The sequence below is a fragment of the Cydia pomonella genome, chromosome 1, assembly GCF_033807575.1.
Source record: "Cydia pomonella isolate Wapato2018A chromosome 1, ilCydPomo1, whole genome shotgun sequence".
Classification (NCBI taxonomy): domain Eukaryota; kingdom Metazoa; phylum Arthropoda; class Insecta; order Lepidoptera; family Tortricidae; genus Cydia; species Cydia pomonella.
Window position 1 is genome coordinate 37,930,750 of NC_084703.1, and position 19,366 is coordinate 37,950,115.

A 19,366-nucleotide genomic window follows, 5' to 3' on the forward strand; every position below is an offset into this window, starting at 1 on the left:
ACCACTTAAAATTCTTGTGTGTGGCATGACCCTATAACTAAAATTTGAGGACTTTTTACACAGAACTCGGCACCCATTATATGTAGATACGAGTAACAATACTCTTGACGGCGAAGTCGATAAAGTTGCTTATTGTTAATATTTGAACTTGGCTGTCATTCATTTCACATTTATGTTTTTGATGGGATTCATGTTGCTAATTCTATATATACCAAAGTAATTTTTAAAAATCATTAAATAGTTTTATGTAGGAGCATAAATAAAACATAATTTTGCTTGATAAATAAAATATTATCTTGACAAGTCAACTATTGTCATAATCCGAAAGTGTCAACCCTAGAAATTTTACCTTCTCACCCCATTGCTATGCCTTCTAACCCCAACTACGGGGTGAGCTGAGATTGCCTACTATTACGTTTTTATTGTTGAAACTATGAAATAAAACAACAAATTATCATTGACAAACTAAAATTCATACATCCGGAACACTTTTTTTGTATATAAATCAATGTGCTACAAAAAAATAAACTTTTATCCAGGGTTGAACTTCGATTTCGTCCCTACTCAACTCACCCCATTTTACGGTACAGCTTCATATCACGCATTACGATTACATTCTTAGAAGATTTATTGTAAGATTTGACTGCTGTAAAACACTAGTTCGCAAAAACGAACTTTCTGAACAGGCACCTTTCACCAGGAATTTATTCTAGAAACAATCTAGACTAGTATTTTTTATACATTTTTTTTTGTATGACTGTATTTTGTGAAAGTTTAAGTATTAAATTTGATCTATGAATTATATTCATTAGTATTATATATGGAATAATATTTACAACATCAATAAATTGCTCTGATAATTAGATTAAGATAATTATATGTAATACTGTCTTACTATTCATAAGTGCTTGTTGCTAGGCCTACATGAATAAAGTATATTTAAATTGAATTGAATTGCACTTTTTGAGCAACTGTATTAAAATAGTACATTTCGATTCTAGTGCGGAAAGTATGTCATTACATTACTAGGAATGACATTTCCGCACGTGTATCGAGCGACGTCTATTAATAAAGTTGCGAAAAAGTAAGAATATAATACATTGTAATTATTACCTAAGTATCGTTATTTACGTTTATTTGTGTATCGTATATTTAAATTGTATAAAAAATATCGAATGTTGCCTTTGAAAATTTTAAACATGCTTGCAGTAAGAAAAAGCGGCCAAATGCGAGTCGGACTCGCCCATGAAGGGTTCCGTACCATTTATGACGTATTAAAAAAAACTACTTACTAGATCTCGTTCAAACCAATTTTCGGTGGAAGTTTGCATGGTAATGTATATCATATATTTTTTCAGTTTTATCATTCTGTTATTTTAGAGGTTACAGGGGGGGGGGCACACACATTTTACCACTTTGGAAGTGTCTCTCGCGCAAACTTTCGAAAGTTTCGAAAAAAATGATATTAGAAACCTCAATATCATTTTTGAAGACCTATCCATAAATACCCCACACGTATGATGTTTGATGGGATTTTTTATTTTATTTTATGACGTATTCAAAAAAAAACTACATACTAGATCTCGTTCAAACCAATTTTCGGTGGAAGTTTGCATGTTAATGTACATCATATATATTTTTTAGGTTTATCATTCTCTTATTTTAGAAGTTACAGGGGGAGACGACACACATTTTACCACTTTGGAAGTGTCTCTCGTGCAAACTATTCAGTTTAGAAAAAAATGATATTAGAAACCTCAATATCATTTTTGAAGACCTATCCATAGATACCCCACACGTATGGGTTTGGTGAAAAATGGGTTTTTTTGACTTTCAGTTCTAAGTATGGGGAGCCCCAAAAATTTATTGTTTTTTGGTTTTTCTATTTTTGTGTGAAAATCTTAATGCAGTTCATAGAATACATCTACATACCAAGTTTGAACAGTATAGTTCTTATAGTTTCGGAAAAAAGTGGCTGTGACATAAACGGACAGACAGACGGACATGACGAATCTATAAGGGTTGCGTTTTTTGCCATTTGGCTATGGAATCCTAAAAACGAGTCTTCTTTGACAGGCGTTTTGCCAGCTATTCCGTTCCATTCAGACAACTTATTAAGAACGGTTTTTCAATATTCAATATTAAAAAATAAACGTGTTATAACGATGAAGAGGTAAGTAATAAAATATGAAATACCTATATTTTGATTATTCTTACATTAACAGTAGGTTTTTATGTTCACTACGATTTTTAAAGGAAACTAGCATTAACCCTCATCAATAAGTAGTCATGAATTGGAACAAGTATAAATTTAGAAAAATTGGAGAAGTGAGAAGTGAAAACTAGTTCGCGTAAACAAACCAAATTTCCGCACGCTAAATAGCTACTTACTTTACTTAAGTAGCACTTTTTTTTAAAACTGTATTAAAATAGTTATTTACGATACAAGTGCAGAAAATAGGACATTCGCAACGAGTGGTGATAAATAAAAACACGACCGAAGGGAGTGTTTTAAATCGACACGAGTTACGAATTAGTTATTCGCACGTGTATCGTACATTTTACGGTATATATGGCTCTTTTAAGTTTCGACATATGCACGGAAAGTGCTCATTCCCACACGCGTGCGGGAAAGTAGCACCAAATGTACTGTAAAGGATATTTTAACGCAAATCTGAATTGATTTTTCAAAGAGCTTCCAGCTCGGTTAGATTCCAGTTCTCCCCCAGTATCAGTGACTCGGATACATTAACTTAGTTCCGCCGGAAGAAAATCAAAAATAACACAGGGTATTTCAAAAGTAAACAGGTAGTGTGCGTTCGGTAATAGCACGCCCGCTGCAGGCGTCGCTTTAATGAAGTCGCAGCTCCACCGCTCTCACGCTGCTGCTCCTGATTGCCCTCATAATTACTAGCGCACTTAAGCTGCTTTACGCCAACTAACTGAATTTATATTTCAACTTTATGGATACAAGAGTACACTTTATAACTTTATTGTTTGTTTTGATGAACATGGAGAGCGGAATTTAACCGTAGGTCCAGTGAAACATGTTTAAAATGTCAGGCGTGCTGGAATTTTATTTATATATAATATTATATTTTTATTTTATTTAAGTATGCTTATAAAATAAATAAACTAGTAGTTCAACCCGAACTGAGAACTCGCAGTTTGCCAAAAACTATATAGAGTAGATTCTTAGACAACTACGTATTCTTCATGATCGGCACTAATATGAGTGACCTATAGAGAGTAGAACAGGTAAGTACCCTAGGCAACTGTACACCAGCGTACTGGAGGTATTTAATATTTGAGTCATGTCCTGGAGACTTTCCTCGAGTCACACTCCTTATGACCATTTAGATTTCCTTGGCCGAGAAAAGAATGTGCTGCTACGAGGGTGGTTTGATAAGTCAGTGACTTGTTGCAAAAAAAAAAACTTTTTCACCTTATTTAGTTATATTTCTCTACTTAATCTCCTTTCAACTCCATACACTTCATCCAACGATATTCCAGTTTTTTCAACCTCTCCAAAAATATTTTTTGTCAAACCCTGAAAAATATGCTTCAGTTTCAGCTATGACTTCCTCATTTGATGAAAATCTTTTCCCACAGAGCCATTTGTTCATGTTTGGGAATAAAAAAAAAATCACATGGAGCCAAATCTGGAGAATAAGGTGGGTGGGGCAGTATTTAATAACGCAATTCTACTATAATTTGGCTGTTGCAACTGCTGACGAGTGTGCAGGGGCAGTGTCGTGATGAAAAAGGATTTTCTTCTTTGCCAGATGTGGCCGCTTTTTCACAACTTCTGCGTTAAATTTTTCCAACAAAGAAGCATAATAAGGGCCATTTATTGTTTTACCTTTCTCTAATTAATCTATATAAATAACCCCTTGGCTGTCCCAAAAAACAGTGGCCATTACCTTTCCTGCCGAATTAATGATTTTCGCTTTCTTTGGGGCCCGTTCGTTAGCAGAAGTCCACTGTTTTGACTGATTTTTCGTCTCTGGCGTATAATGATGGATCCACGTTTCATTAGGATTACGCTTGAATTTGGCTAAGCATTGCTCGGAAGTTGTTTCACGAAGTCGTTTTTGATCGGCTGTCAGCAAACGCGGCACCGATCTTGCGGAAAGCTTTTTCATATTCAAAATATTACGCAAGATATGAAAAACTCGTTCAGATGAAATGTGTACAGTCTCAATTATCTCACGAATCTTCACTTGACGGTCATCCAAAACAATATCGTGAACTTTATTCACGACATCATCAGTGGTCACTTCAATCGGCCTTCCAGAGCGTTCTGCGTCATTGATAGGGGTACGTCCAGAACGAAATTCTGTAAACCACTTATGTACCATTCCATGAGAAGGAGCAGATTCCCCATAATATTTTTCAACACAGTTGCTCAAAACGACGTTTTTATTCCACCGATTTTGGCTCATAGTCCTAGATATTAAACACGCGTGCTTTTTCAGGATATTATAACACTCGTGCTTTTTCATTATATTATCCGACTGTGTTAAGAAGGTAACTGATTGCTAATAATATGCATGGAAACGGAGCCTTCTTAATTTGGTCGAGTAATACATTTTTTTTAACCAACTATAAGGTTTCAAATGTTAGTTCACAGAGGTTTTATCACACCAAACATAATTTATAGATTAAATTATCTCGTAAATTACATTAATGAATAAACATAACATTTTATCGATTTGATCTCCATCCATCGAATAGAAATACGAAAATATTAGCTTTTTTTAAATTGGCTGTTTGTCGATTTCGTTCGCGCCTTTGCCTTGCGCGCGCATTGGAATCATGCGTAAAATAAAACGTGCCAGCCATTTTCCGTAGTTGTCATAAAATTGGAATAGTTTTGCATGTTTTTAGTTTATATACTGACGAAAATGTCATTTTCAAGCATTGAAAATGAAGAACACATAAAATTGACGCTGCCACATAGACATACAACGCTGCCAGTAATACTAATTGACTTAATTGAGGCAAGAGTCGAGAACGATAGCCTTTTACCATCAAAATCGGGTGAAAAATAATTGGCCGCATATGAAACTTTTATTTAATGGAAAATCAGCAAAAACGTCCAGTCTTTCTTGGAAAACGTGTTGGTAGCTTAATTCAATGAACTGGCGAATAAGTGCCTACAAGCCCAGCACGCTTAGGTGCAATTATTCGATGTTAAAACTATAAGCCACCATTTTGAAAATTGTACTTTTACTGTTTTGAAAAAAAAAACTAGTTTCACAAGTGTGTTGAAAAACATCGTAATGTTTAATTAACACACGAAATTCGCTTTTCTCCATTTTCCAACAATTTTGGCCGGTGAGAGTCAGAATGGCGGGTGTACCTAAATAAAATTAAATGAAAATCATACCATATTTTTGTACCTAATTTGTACTATTAAGTACCTTCTTTAAAAAAAATTGTACCTCACGGTACTTAAAGTTATCACCAAAAAACAGGTCACCCGCCATCCTGACAGTCAGAATGGCGGGTGTACTTTATTACGCTATGTTCCCGTGGTTATTGATAAATTCTATAAAAGCCAAATTTTTGTACCTTTTTTGTACCTTCATATTCAATTATAATACGAGTCATTTTATTTTTGGTTTCCAAGTTTTACTCATTTTATATTTTGCTTGCTATTACAATTTTGCAGGCGTTATAATTTTTCAAATTATCGATTTCATTTTTAAGAAAAAACGCTAAGGTACAATTATTTTTATTACGCCAGGATTTAGTACCTTTAATGTTTAATCTGTTAAGTTCAAATAACTCAGTAAATCATGTCTCACTTATTAAGTGACATTTTAATAAATAGTTTCGATAAGGTAAAAATCAGTGCTAGTCATTTCCAGTCACCATGTTGGATTTACACCCATACTACCAACGCAGTGTTGAGCAAATAGTAGTTGGATTACAGATTACCGATTATGATTACAATATGTAGTTTTAACTACAAATTACAATTACTAGGAAAAAGTAGTTGAGCCTTTGATTAACTACATTTTGTAATTAGTTATCGAATTAATAACTACATTTTGTAATTGTAATCTGTAATAATTTACTTTATGCGATTACAAATTACTTTTACTCAAAAAAATGTTTACGTTCATCTTTGTTTCTCAAATCAGGTTAAAAAAATGAACAAATTTTAAGTTGATCTTAACATAACAAGTTTGCCTTTACATTTAAAAAAAGGTATGTTAGTTTGACAAAATTTTCTACAAAGGGACTTCTTAAAAAATATGAACATTTATTATATGTTTTATAGTATTGCCCTTATAACGAGGTTTTGTCAGATGATCAGTCCATGAAGCAGCAACCGGGCATTTTTTTTTAATTTATATGGTGTGAGGTTAAGTAAATGTATGAAGAAAATTATAGAAAAGATATTATCCTCCTAAGGACCACGGACCTACCCATAGGACTAATTAAATTAGTTCAATGCAATTTAAACTTTTCAAAATTGGAACACAGTTGCATTTATTTTGTTTCATTTCATTTGAAAACAAAAGAAACTCAACCTTATTCCTTACACTATTGATTTCAAATTCAAATAGCATTTTTTTTGTATGGTGGGCCGCAAGTGATTATTACCTTGTTGGTTACTAAGTTCTATTACTCGATTTGCAACCTCTTTATTTCCGTTAAAACAAATGCTACCGAAAAAATAAAAAATAACATAATGTGAGCTATAATTATATACCACACATAACGCTTATCTCGTCGTATCTAGAATGAATTGGGGCCTAAAAGAGAATCGTATCGCAGTAATTGCATTGCACAAATGTGGGCACCCGCCAAACATAATTTTGAAGTTGCTTGAAAACCTAAAAATCAACAAACAATTTGTTTATCGCACAATTAATAGATACAATAGTACTCAAAACTTCGTTGACCGCAAGAAGTCCGGAAGACCACGCACCGTTCGGACCCCAGCTCTAATAAAGGCAGTGAAGGCGAGAATTGCAAGAAACCCCGCCCGGAAGCAAAAGTTGTTGGCAATACAGATGCCTGTGAAGAGAAGCTCCCTAAAAAAAGTTATCAATGAAGACCTTGGACTACACGCTTACCGCAGACAAAAAGGTAATTTGCTTAATGGACGATTAAAGACTATGAGGCTAAAGATAAGTCGCGTGCTATTGAAGCGGTTCGCACAAAATAGCCACCGAAAAATACTATTTACAGATGAAAATTTTTTTAACATTGAAGAATGTTGTAACCGCCAGAATGACAGAGTGTATGCAAAAAACAGTCAAGAGGCGATTGCGGCTGTTCCGAGGGTGCAACGAGGCCATCATCCCTATTATGTGATGATTTGGCTGGGTGTGTCATACTCAGGGCTAAAACAGGTTCATTTCTGTGAAAACTGGGGCAAAAGTTTACCAGGAAACCGTTCTCGAACCAATAGAGAAGCCCTTAAGCCACACCCTATTTCAAAACCAGCCATGGGTCTTTCAACAGGACTCAGCTCCTGCACATAAGGCAAAAACAACTCAAGCCTGGTTTCAAAGGAACAAAATTGACTTAATTGCCCACGAAGACTGGCCGTCCTCCAGCCCGGACCTGGATTATGCCATATGGCAGGTTATTGAGGAGAAAGCCTGAGCCAAACCCCACACAAATCTTGACTCCCTCAAGCGGGCCATAGTTAAGGCAGTGACGGAATTAGAAATGACAATCGTGCGTGCCGCTATTGATGACTGGCCTCGTCGTTTGAGGGCCTGTGTCAAGGCCAGAGGAGGCCATTTTGAATCATATGTAATTCCTGATTTTGTGTACTTTATTTTAATATATAGTTTATTCAACTTTCGTTCGTATATTTTATATAGATAAAGATTATTGCAGTAACAGAATTTAGTAACCAACTAGGTACTTTTGTTTACTAAGAGAGTACTAAAGTACTAAATTTGCTTATCTTTACCTATCAAGAAGTAATTGAGTAATTTTGATTATAAATTAATGTAATTTCGATTACGAATTACAAAGTAATCTTAATTGCAAGTAGTTGTAACGACATGTAATCAATTACAAATAATTCCTACATGTAATCTAATTTATAGTTAAAATTACACAAATAATTGATTGCGCCCAACACTGCTACCAAGCATCACTAACACTAATAAGGAACGGAACAATTATTATAAATTTTCAAATGGTTTTTAAATATTATTTCTAGTATTTTTTTATGTTGGCGCCTACATAAGTACCTGTACATATTACTACTCAAACATCAGGGATGCAAGTGCAGAAAACCTATATAATAGCAGAAATTGTGTTATAGGTTAGTTGTATGAAATCCCAAAAATAATATCTTAGTTACTTTACGACAAAGCTAAAACACATAAACACTTTCCAAACTGTCCCGTATTAATATTAATATTTAACGACTGTATTATACTGAGATGGTTGGAATGGGAACAATTTCATGCGAAGCATCCTATCTGTAGAGATGCAATTAACTAAGATTAAGCATGAGTAAAGAATTCAGGTCAACTCGGAAGAGTCGGAAGTAGGGTTAACAACCAAAGATGGGCATTGAAACGTACCAGTCACTGGACATACGTAGTCCTGTCGCTACTGCTGTCTTCTAAATCGATTGAAGATTTAAGGTGCTCACAATACGGTAGTTTATCACAACCAAATCATAGATTAGATAAACACATTTTGAGTAATGGTTACTGCCTGTAGTTTTATTTTTGAAGTCTTGGCACGTTTATTTTTGTAAATATGCCTGCCTAAGTGCCTACGGAAATTACCATGGAGAGATCATAAATTAAATTTATTTAGGTACAGACTTATATGAAACCCTTTAAACAGATCAAATTACGTATCCCGTGTAAAATACACATTTCGTTTCGTTGTTTTCGAATTGAAACTTCGAGATGAATTTTACACGCGCCATATGCACGAATTTTAAACAAAATTATACTTATACATTAGCGCTATATCACAAAATCAGACTATAATTGGCATGATGTGCCACTATGGCATTTAAAAATAGATTTAAAGTATTTTTTTAACAATAAATAATGTTTAGTAGGTATCTTACACGCGATTTACTGGCTTTAGTTGTTTTATATGAGTAGGTAACTAAGTACCTAATTAAAGAAAATTGGCAATATGTAGCATTTACTTAAAGCTAGTTTTTTATGTTAATAAGATTTCCCATAGTTACTACGAGAGCTAGGCATTGTTTTCCCCGTTTTGCCGTTCTATGCTTAAATTACCTAATAAGGAAAACTAATAACAAACGCATGAGACGCAAAATGCGAGTCATGCCACGTCATGCTCACCGTAAGCCTTAATGTATGTTAAAGTGTTTAGTATAAATAGTTATTGATCTATAATATAGGTCATAAAAATGGTAACCGACACACGAGAATAAATGCAATATAAATTAGATGGGTATATCCACCTATCCGTACATCTCAGCAGTTAAGGATGGTCCTAATAAACTTGCTAATAAGTACCTACTGGAGCAACCAGTCCCAGTAGCAAATTTATTGCTAGCATTAAGTATTTGTCCCTCTTGCATGTTTATTGCTAGAGAGGGACGGGTATTTGGTGCTTTCGGCGATTAACTGATTCTCCTGTTTCGGCAGTAGATAGGTATATATTCTAATTATTCACCAGAACTCGAATTTTCGGATGTACCTAATGCCTTTACCACGACTAAGGGCCAAACCTGGGCTGCATATTGGTTTGGAAAACTAGTTTTAACTAGGGAAAGCCTATTTCTACGTTACAAGTTACATACGAGGGAAGTGAATAATAAGTATTATAGGTAGAGTTAGACCAAGCTAAGTCGGCAGCGATTTGGTAGCCCAGACTGTGCAAGTGTTGTTTTAAACATGAACTTCCTATGAAATTATGACGTTTGAATAACACTTGCACAGGTTGGGCTATCAAAATTGCCGCCAACTTAGCTTGCTCTACTTGTTATAACCGTGTGTGTAAAAAAAATAGTTATTTGTTTTACAAGTAGGCAAAGTTGTTGTTTAACCGCTCGTGCTAATATTGATAAGCTAAAGATTTCAAAATTGAACCACGAGCGTAACCAGTGGTTCGAGAAGTAGAATCTTGAGCGTTGCGAGGGTTTCAAGGCACGAGGGTTAAACAAACTTTGCTTCCGAGTGAAAAACAAAAATTTTCACCACACCAACGCGAGGAAAATACTAACTATGCAAAACTAAAAAAATCAAACCAATACAAATCCAAATGAACGTAATAAAAAATCATCATTTCTACCACGTAACATAAGGAAACAACTCAAAAGTTGTATCTGACTACTTTGTCCCACATATGGATAAAATGCAACTTTCTCATTAGTTGTTGATTAATCAAGAGGGCTTTTACCAGTTGGTGTGGTGAAGATATATATTCCAGGTTCACTGTAAAAAAAAAAACTGTCATAGGGATTAGTCCAATATCTTGTGCAATGTGCCATAATTAACGTCATATAAGTATACTATTTTCATATATATTTGACGTGTATGGTGGTGGCACTCCCACACTTTGTCATTGTAAAATCAGTGCAGAGTTAGCTTGGTCCAACTCTGTCTTATATTTAATCATAAAACTCATAAATATTCTATATTTGTCTCTTTGACTCCTCTGTTTAGCATATCGCCAATACATTTTACGTCAGATGTCACAAGCGGACGCCCCGACCGGCGTCAAGTGTAATGTAGCATAAAATTAATTGTCCTATTTTGAAGACGCATAACCTCAGGCGTTGGCAGTTTGCACGGCCACGACGCCGGCGTATATCAAAGCAAGCACGCTTTTAAATATAAAGAGCTAAGGATATTGATTAGGCGATTCTTTTAAAATTGGAAACATTAAGTGTACATTGAGCTGAGAAATTGTATGGAGAAATAAAAAAAAAATGAATGGATTAATTGATAAAGTCGCCATGCACCTTTACGGCTGATGGTACAGTCAGCATCAAAAGTAGCGGATCAAATAAGGTTTCATAAGTCTCTACCATTCTGTAACAGCTTAATAAAAAGTGATGTCTCTAATATAGAGCAACAAAGACTGTAAAAGATATACTTTCGAGCGTGAATTTTAGAAATTTATCTATATTTGGAAAAGTTATCCGGAATATCAGATACTTTTGGCGCGTTGTTTCATCCGTTACTTTTGATGCTGATTGTACATAGGTACGGTCAACCAATTTGATTCCTAGGCCACTATAGAACCATGTCATAATGACTTCTACGACAGTGCTTATTGAGTGATGCATGTCATGTATAGACTAGTTAAAGCGACAAAGTTCTATAGTGGCCTAGGATTCAAATTGGTTGACTGTACAATCACATATTATTACTGTCTATTATGACTAGTGATTCTGTTCCATTGTTCCGCTCGTTTGGCACTGACAAGAATAAAACCATATAATTATCGAACCTGCTCACAAAATTTCACAAGAAACCGTAGAGTGCGCCTAAGCTATAACTACCACCGTCTTAAACAAAATAAAGTGAGAAATGCCATATTTTCATAGAAATTATAACGTTAATGATAACATTAACATATTTTACCATAGAAAATGCCATGCAGAGTTAGGGTGGTCCGACTCGAGAGAAAATGCAGCGTAGGAAGTCTGGGGGCCTAGCCAAGATGACAATCGTTCGCAGAGAAACAAATCGAAAAGCTATCTGTCTCTGTAGTACTGATATGGAATAGGGATATAGAGACAATAGCGTTTCGTTTCGTTTTCTATAAACTATTATCATCTTGGTTAGGCCCCCTGGCTACTTAACCAACATACCATTCGTTACTGTTGCGTAGCGTAGCGTAGCTTCTCTCTCTCTATCACTCTTCTATATGAGTGCGCCAGTGACAGTTGCGTTTCGTTCGCTACAAACCTATACTGAGTCTCAAATTTATTAATTGCTGGACATGGGACTTCATATATATTTAATTTACTCTTTGCATGGGACTGCCCAAACAATCACCGCAATAATTTGTCCCCAATCCTGCCGCCCAGCTGATTACTGAGGTGACGTTCGGATTGCAACCGCGGCAGTGTTTCTGACGCAGTATTACTGCTGCGGCGTTTCAGAACGGCCAATCTCCTTGATTTTTACCAAGTGACAAGGGACCGTGCGCGTTGGAGGGTCTGCCATCTTTTGGCCTGAATCGGAACAATAAACATGTAAATTTACACGTCACGTGTTTTCTTGTGCATAGTAGGTTCTGCCATCTTGTGGCCTACATTGGAACAATAAACATCACATTTACGCCTCGCGCCAAAAATCTGACGGCTCCTGTGCTGCCTCCTATAGTTCATGCACGCTCCCTATGGAGAGGAGGAACATCTCTATGTAAGAAAAGTGTCCATCAAAAAACATTAAATAGGCGGCGCCACAATACACCGAAATAAAATGTCATAGACCTAGTATTTATATAGATGTGCTATACGCGTGCGCCTGTGAGGGACAGAACATACGCAATGCGACAAAATTAAAAACACATTTTAACATTCCTGGCAACATACCCAAAACAACCTACGTAATTTGGTCCGGTTATTTGTTGCCCCTCCCCCATTTCATCTCTATATTATTATATCTCTACGGTTCATGTAATCCATGAGCCTACCCAGGCTGACGCAACTAGGAACAAAATAAGTTTTGTATGGAACTTGTTTCGCAAATCTTTGCCAACGAAGAAAAATAAAACGTCAGTGCTATTTATTCTGTCAAGTTTACATCAAGTCAACTGTCAGCCTAATTGTTTTGTTTGTTATGAAGGCTTCAATGTTTTGTTCGGGTATTTCGTGCAATTTCTTTATTATTTAGTGAAAATATCGAAAATAGTGAACCGTGATCAGAGTAAAGAACGAGTTTGTTACAATGCCACCGAGAAAACGGTTTACTAAGTGTGAAATATGTGGCAAGCGTGCCACTCGAGAAAATCACGAAAAAAGGGATTTTATGACGAAATTTCCCTTGGATAAAGACCGGTACGTATTGCTTTAGATACTTTTGACCTTATTTTGGTGCAGCAGGCTTTAAACACATCGAAAATTAGATATTTTATATTATTTTTAGTTGTGAACTAGGGATGTACTAAAACTATCGATAATTGTATGTTTATTTGTATATCAGTGTAAGTAATTAAATAAAATATGTGAAATTTCCTGAGAACTTGCATGCAATATGACACAAAAATAATTCGTCGAAGATTTTCAGTGGAAAATTATCTATCATCTATGCATTAATGGTCATTATTTACCATATATGATTTGATTTATAGATGCATATTAGCGCTAAATAATCAGTTGATCATCTCATTAGCAAACACTCGGAATATAAACTGTACATAACCAAGGCTGTATGTTTTCAGATGCAGGCAGTGGGAACAAAGACCTGATACATTTCCCATAGAAAAGTTACATTTATTGAAACATATATCTGCAGATCATTTGAAAAATAGTGCTTTTAATAAAAAAAATAAAGAAAAAAAATAGTAAAGGATTTTATAATTACAATCTGAGTGTAACGAGGTATTCTAAAATAGAATCCTAGCGTAGTGAGGGATTCAATGTTAACGCCTATGGGTGATATTCCACCTATGCAATTTCTTTGTCCAATGTGTATTGCGTCTCACATTTTGATTAATGACAGAGTGAGACGCAATGACATTGGACCAAGAAATTGGATAGGTGGAATACCACCCTAAGGTGGAAATATTTTTGCTACCACGTGATAAATTTACATACTGCTTTTCACATCACCTGTGAGGAAATTATTATGGTACAAATAAATAAATAAATTTAATTAATGGTAAATAAATTAAATAATTTAACCTAAGAAGTATGCAAAACGAGGAAAAAAGTGATCCCTCCTAGTAGGGAAAAAAAGTGCTACTTTGATCCTTCCTAGTAGTGAATAACAACAAGATGTTCTAAAAAAAATCGAGTCCACATTAAGCTCGACCACGTATTAGTCCACTCATAGAACTATCCACTATATAACATACAACTTAAATGTGGACTCGATCCTAACTTGATTTCGAGTACAAAATTTGTAGACAAGAGTCTATATTTCAACCCTCCCCATTTTATCGATATCGATAAGAAACTCAAGCGTGTAGCGTACTACACTATTTAAATTGCTTATGTTGGTACTATGGTTCTTTGACAGTTCTTTGTCGTACATTTTGGTAATGATTTGCGAAACAAAGGGATTCCACTCGCTAGTATGGAAGTCCCGTCTCTTAAAACGTAGTGATTATATGCTCTTTGAGCCTACCTAGGGCCACCGGAGAGATTAGGAACTATTATTTAAACCTGAAAGCTGGTCACCAAAGAGCAAAATAAGTATATAGGTAAAGAGAGCCCTCTTTAAGCATTTTATTGAAACTCATTTGAAAGCGCCGTCTTTGATTTCTTCCCCAAGTTAAGTATGTATGTGTGCGTGCACAACTACATATGCATCCGTACGTGTACTTTCGTCCTACATAATATTAGGTCTACTTGGTCGGTTTACAAGTTATTTTTTTGTTTAGTTTCTTGTAACAAAAATGTTTTATACGTTACAAGAAATCAAAACAAAAAAAAAAATACATGTAAACCTCCCAAGTAGACCTACTACTATGTAGAAAAGGTTTTAAAAGAATGAAATGAAATTAAAAACCTAATAGTAACGTAAGTATGTTTAATTCTTTCAATTTGGTTTACAAGATAGTAATAGAGTAGGTGTAAGTACTCGTAGCTCCTAATCTCTTTGGAACTGTTTTTCTTTTTAGCCATGTTCATCTTAGTGCACAAAGCTGCATTAGTCTCGTCTCCTATGACTTGTATCTCAATCTGACCTTTAGTGCTCTTTCGTGTTCGCATAAATGACTTGCCAGGTTCTCAACTGAGTGTTCCTTCTTTGACATTAACAGCTAACTTAACTTGAATTCAAGATATTCCGGAAGTAATGTCTCTAGGATCTTGTACGTTAGGGGAATTTGGGGTAATTTCGTTTAACTCTATAGCTCCGTTAGTAGTTTGTTGTGAGCAATAAAGTATTTTACTATCAAGTCTAGTATTGTCTATGACCACAGGTCTATTGTTTGTGGGTGATGGCTTTTTGTTTTATGAAAATATGGAGGCTGTACACTAAGTTATAGTTTAGAATATAAACAGAATTATTGAGCATTATATGCGCGTTTCATTCTGGGCCCATAACCTAATGAAGGATATGGGTAAAATAAATAAATACTTAGGTTTTGAAGTACTTAAATCAGGATTTGGAGAAACAGTGTACTTTTTTATCTCAGAAAGAATATTTAAATAAGTTGTTAATTAACTATGGTATGAATGACTGTAAACCTTTATCTTTGCCTATAGACAAAAACTTTGACTTTAGTGTACTTAACAGAGAGTCTCCAGAGAGTGTAAGCTTGGAAAGCAGGTGCAGAACCCTGGTTGGAAGCTTGGCTTATTTAGCTGCTGGTACACGACCTGACATTACTGCAGTTGTGGCTATACTCAGCAGATACCAGAGTTGTGCGTCTATGCTGTTGTACAGACTGTTGTGTAATATTCTAAGGTACCTTTCAGGTACTAGAGATTACTGTTTGAAGTATGAATGTTGCGAAAGTGTAGTGGGCTATGTTGACAGCGACTGGGGAGGAAGTGATGATCGAAGGTCAACTACAGGTTGTTGCTTCAAATTGTGGGGTTGCACAGTTATGTGGTTCACAAGGAAACAACAATCTGTGAGTCTGTCTTCAACCGAAGCTGAATTTTGTGCTTTGAGTCATGCAACAAGTGAGGCATGCTGGCTGAAAGATATTTTAGCATTCTTTGGTTTTCATGTAGGACCTATTGTATTGTATGAAGACAATCAATCAGCAATTAAGATGGCTCAGATGACAAGGTGTCTTACTAGAGTGAAGCATCTTGATATCAAACAAAGCTTTGTTAAAGAAAAGATAAATAAAGGTATTATTGTGTTAAAGTACATTAACACTACTGAGCAAGTAGCGGACATTTTTACCAAAGCTCTGGGTGGAATAGCTTTTAAGAAGTTGAGACATTTATTGTTTAGTCAAGGTGTTTAATTTAATTGTACCATGTTAACGATTGTTTAGTTGTTGCTGTGTAATTGTTTAAAGACAATGTTTGATTAGAGTTATTCTTTAACTGTCTATTGTTGAGTGTCATAGACTTATAACTGTTTATTAATGTGAAGTGTAAAATGTAAAATATTTTATTGAGGGGTGGTGTTGTGAGCAATAAAGTATTTTACTATCAAGTCTAGTATTGTCTATGACCACAGGTCTATTGTTTGTGGGTGATGGCTTTTTGTTTTATGAAAATATGGAGGCTGTACACTAAGTTATAGTTTAGAATATAAACAGAATTATTGAGCATTATATGCGCGTTTCATTCAAGTCCTATAACATAGTTCGCTCCAGATATTCTTTAAAATTCACACATGAGTAATGAAGTCGTGATTCGGGTATTTCTTGTAGCTGATGAATTTCAGTCATAGATCGTATGTCTTGTCTACGCACATACCTCCATAGAAATCTAATCGCACGAATCTTTGCGGATGGTACTTTCTTCTTGCCTCCGATATTACCTAAATAAAGCCTCCCGACATTGGCATTGCCTTGAACACCATTAAAGTTTTGTAACATTAGGAGTCTAATTTTCCTATTTGAAACTACCCGAGTTTCTAGTCATTTTTACTCAGCTACCACTTTAAAATTAATATAGAACAAATAAGCTCATATATCTGTTTACGACATTTTTTTATTTCTGTCTGACCGTAAACAACAGTTGCTAGGTAACAACATTATAAATAAGGAAAGGTCTTGACAAACGAGGTATATGCAACCTTCTTAATGTTGTATTCATGCCTTAAAATTATATGCATTTGTAGTGACATCTAGTGATGTAGTTACATAATCGAAAGTCAACTTTACGCAAAAGTAGGTTGTCTGGAATGGAATTATAGAAATCGCCACCATCTTTACTAACGTAAACTATTTTCATAGTGTCCTCCCCCCCTGCTGGTCACTTTTGCAATAGTTCTGCCTAAAACGTAGTGATTATATGTTTTTTGGTTCTGCCATAAGAGATTTTCCTCCTTTTAATTCCACACTTCATATAATCGCGACTAATATGTCAACTATCAATCAATCAACTCAATGTCAATAGGGTTATTTACAATTTTTTGAAACGCTTGTATTACGTTCTATATTAACTAAAAGTTGCCCTAAAATTGAACTTTTATACTTAAACGGCTTTAAATATGTTAAATTAACAAAAGATATTTTGACAGATGCTTTCGCGCCCAGAACGCTGTTTGAAAATTGTGTGACGTCACAGTTTACGGTTTGACACATAACTACATACACACGTAGAAGATACGAACTGTCAACTGACATTTGTCATTTGTTGTTTATCGCCTAACTGTCAACAGTGTCAATCCGAGAGTTGTGACGTCATAAGAATCTTCAATGACGTTTCGAGTTTGGTCACGTGACGTGTGCCATAAGATATTTTAAATTCAATATTTACAAAAATATGGTCATTACAGGTCCCCTAAAAGTAGTTTAACATGTTCTTATAATCCAAAAGAATTTATTGGGATACAATTCTGCCGTAAGATTTGTAGATGGAAACAACCCTATTAACAGGGAATTGACTGCCAAAGAGCATACAATCACTACGTTCTACAAGTTCAAGTTCAGTTACATTCAGTTAGCTGTTAATGTCAAAGAAGGAACACTCAGTTGAGAACCCGGCAAGGCATTTATTTATGCGAACACGAAAGAGTACTAGGTTGAGATACAAGTCATAGAAGACGAGACTAATGCAGCTTTGTGCACAAAGATGAACAAGGCTAAAAAGAAAATCAGTTCCAAAGAGATTAGGAGCTACGAGTACTTACACACCTACTCTATTACTATCTTGTTGACTGCAACACCGTGAATGCCGGTCGCGATCTGAATGTTACCTTTGCTGATGAATTGTTATTGTTGCGGCGTTCCTCTACCGGCAAATGGGCGATGTCACTGTTAATCAATCTGTTAAAAAATCGTGATAGTTCTGTGGCAGCTACAATTTTACCGCTGCTGCTACGCGCCGCCGCAGTAACGCTCCAACATTATTACAGTTCGAATGTCACCTTAACCTCCACCTGATTGTTGGTATACTATTGATCTACAGCCTCTGCCGGGGGGTCTAACGCGCTCTGAGAGCTTAAGTTGTACCCAATTTATTGTCATTGCCAATCTTTTTGTCATTTATTTTTCCCAGGTATAAAAGATATCGGTGTGGAGTGTTAATAGTGTAAGGAAAGGACCGGATAGGTCTACTATATGTGTGTAGGTGTATATCTACACGTTGTGTGATTCTGGACGTTAAACGTGTTTGGTATCGAACTCCCGGCGTTAGAAAACGACGCATTCGTTAGTCTCATATCGAAATCAGTCACTGATGACAGTTCGCACGCAGAAGCAATTAACATTCAATATGCACATACACAACTAGCTACGAATGTTCAGCTAGCTTTTGCTCCTTTGGCTCATCAGTAGACAAGCGATACTAACGAGACGTTTAGTACGGTTCATTACGCTGGCAAGCCAGGCAACGCATATTGACGAGACCAATCGCGGTGACTGCTTACGGTAAATGTAGTTTTATATATAAAGGCAGGTAGAATCAGGGGCACAAAAGAAGCCGTCAATTACTATATAATTGCAATCGCTATTTGTGTAGTCACAGGACTGCGGGAAATTATATTGAATCTCGCTCATTTTAATGTTTGTAATAAAAAAGTTACTGTTAAAATATTTTTTGTGACATACATTGTTATTGCTGACTGTACATCATCATTACTTACGTGACTATCAAGTACTTCTCGAGACCTTTGTATTTCCCCATTGAAGAGTTCCGGTTCGCTGCCTTGCGACTGCATCATCAGATCAGCTCCATGTTAGCATATTATTGCGTTATCATCGGAATAAGGAAGTACTTACTCCAAATTTCAACTGAATCAGATACCTGGAATCGGTAAAACACAAGTTACAAAATTTGATGCACATAATACACATGCATACAGGTTGTAACAACAATACACGATACCGAGTACGCTCTTAAGAGCCCGGTAACGATTTTAGAGCAAAAATGTAAAATTGATAGATTTAGTCGTTGAAATTGTACACCTTTTGTTACGTTATATCTAAATAACAAGTATTGGTTTCTATTAGCACGTCTTCTCATCTTGCCTTTTAATAATGAGGTCGCAAGCGTGCGTCCCCGGTAATATGAGACGAGAAGGGACAGTTTTTAAAAATTCATCAAAAAAATATGGTAGTAATTTATACA

General features: G+C 35.5%; 1 protein-coding gene across 1 annotated transcript in view; it reads right to left on the minus strand.

The window, feature by feature from the left end:
* The window catches only part of LOC133522358 (arginase-1), a 42,210-nt gene extending 23,192 nt beyond the window's left edge, over positions 1-19,018 (minus strand). The window contains exon 1 of the mRNA XM_061857677.1: positions 18,882-19,018. Within this exon, the coding sequence (XP_061713661.1) occupies positions 18,882-18,922 (41 nt within the window). The 5' untranslated portion in view covers positions 18,923-19,018. The remainder of the gene's footprint in view (positions 1-18,881) is intronic.
* Between the last annotated feature and the right edge of the window lie 348 nt (positions 19,019-19,366).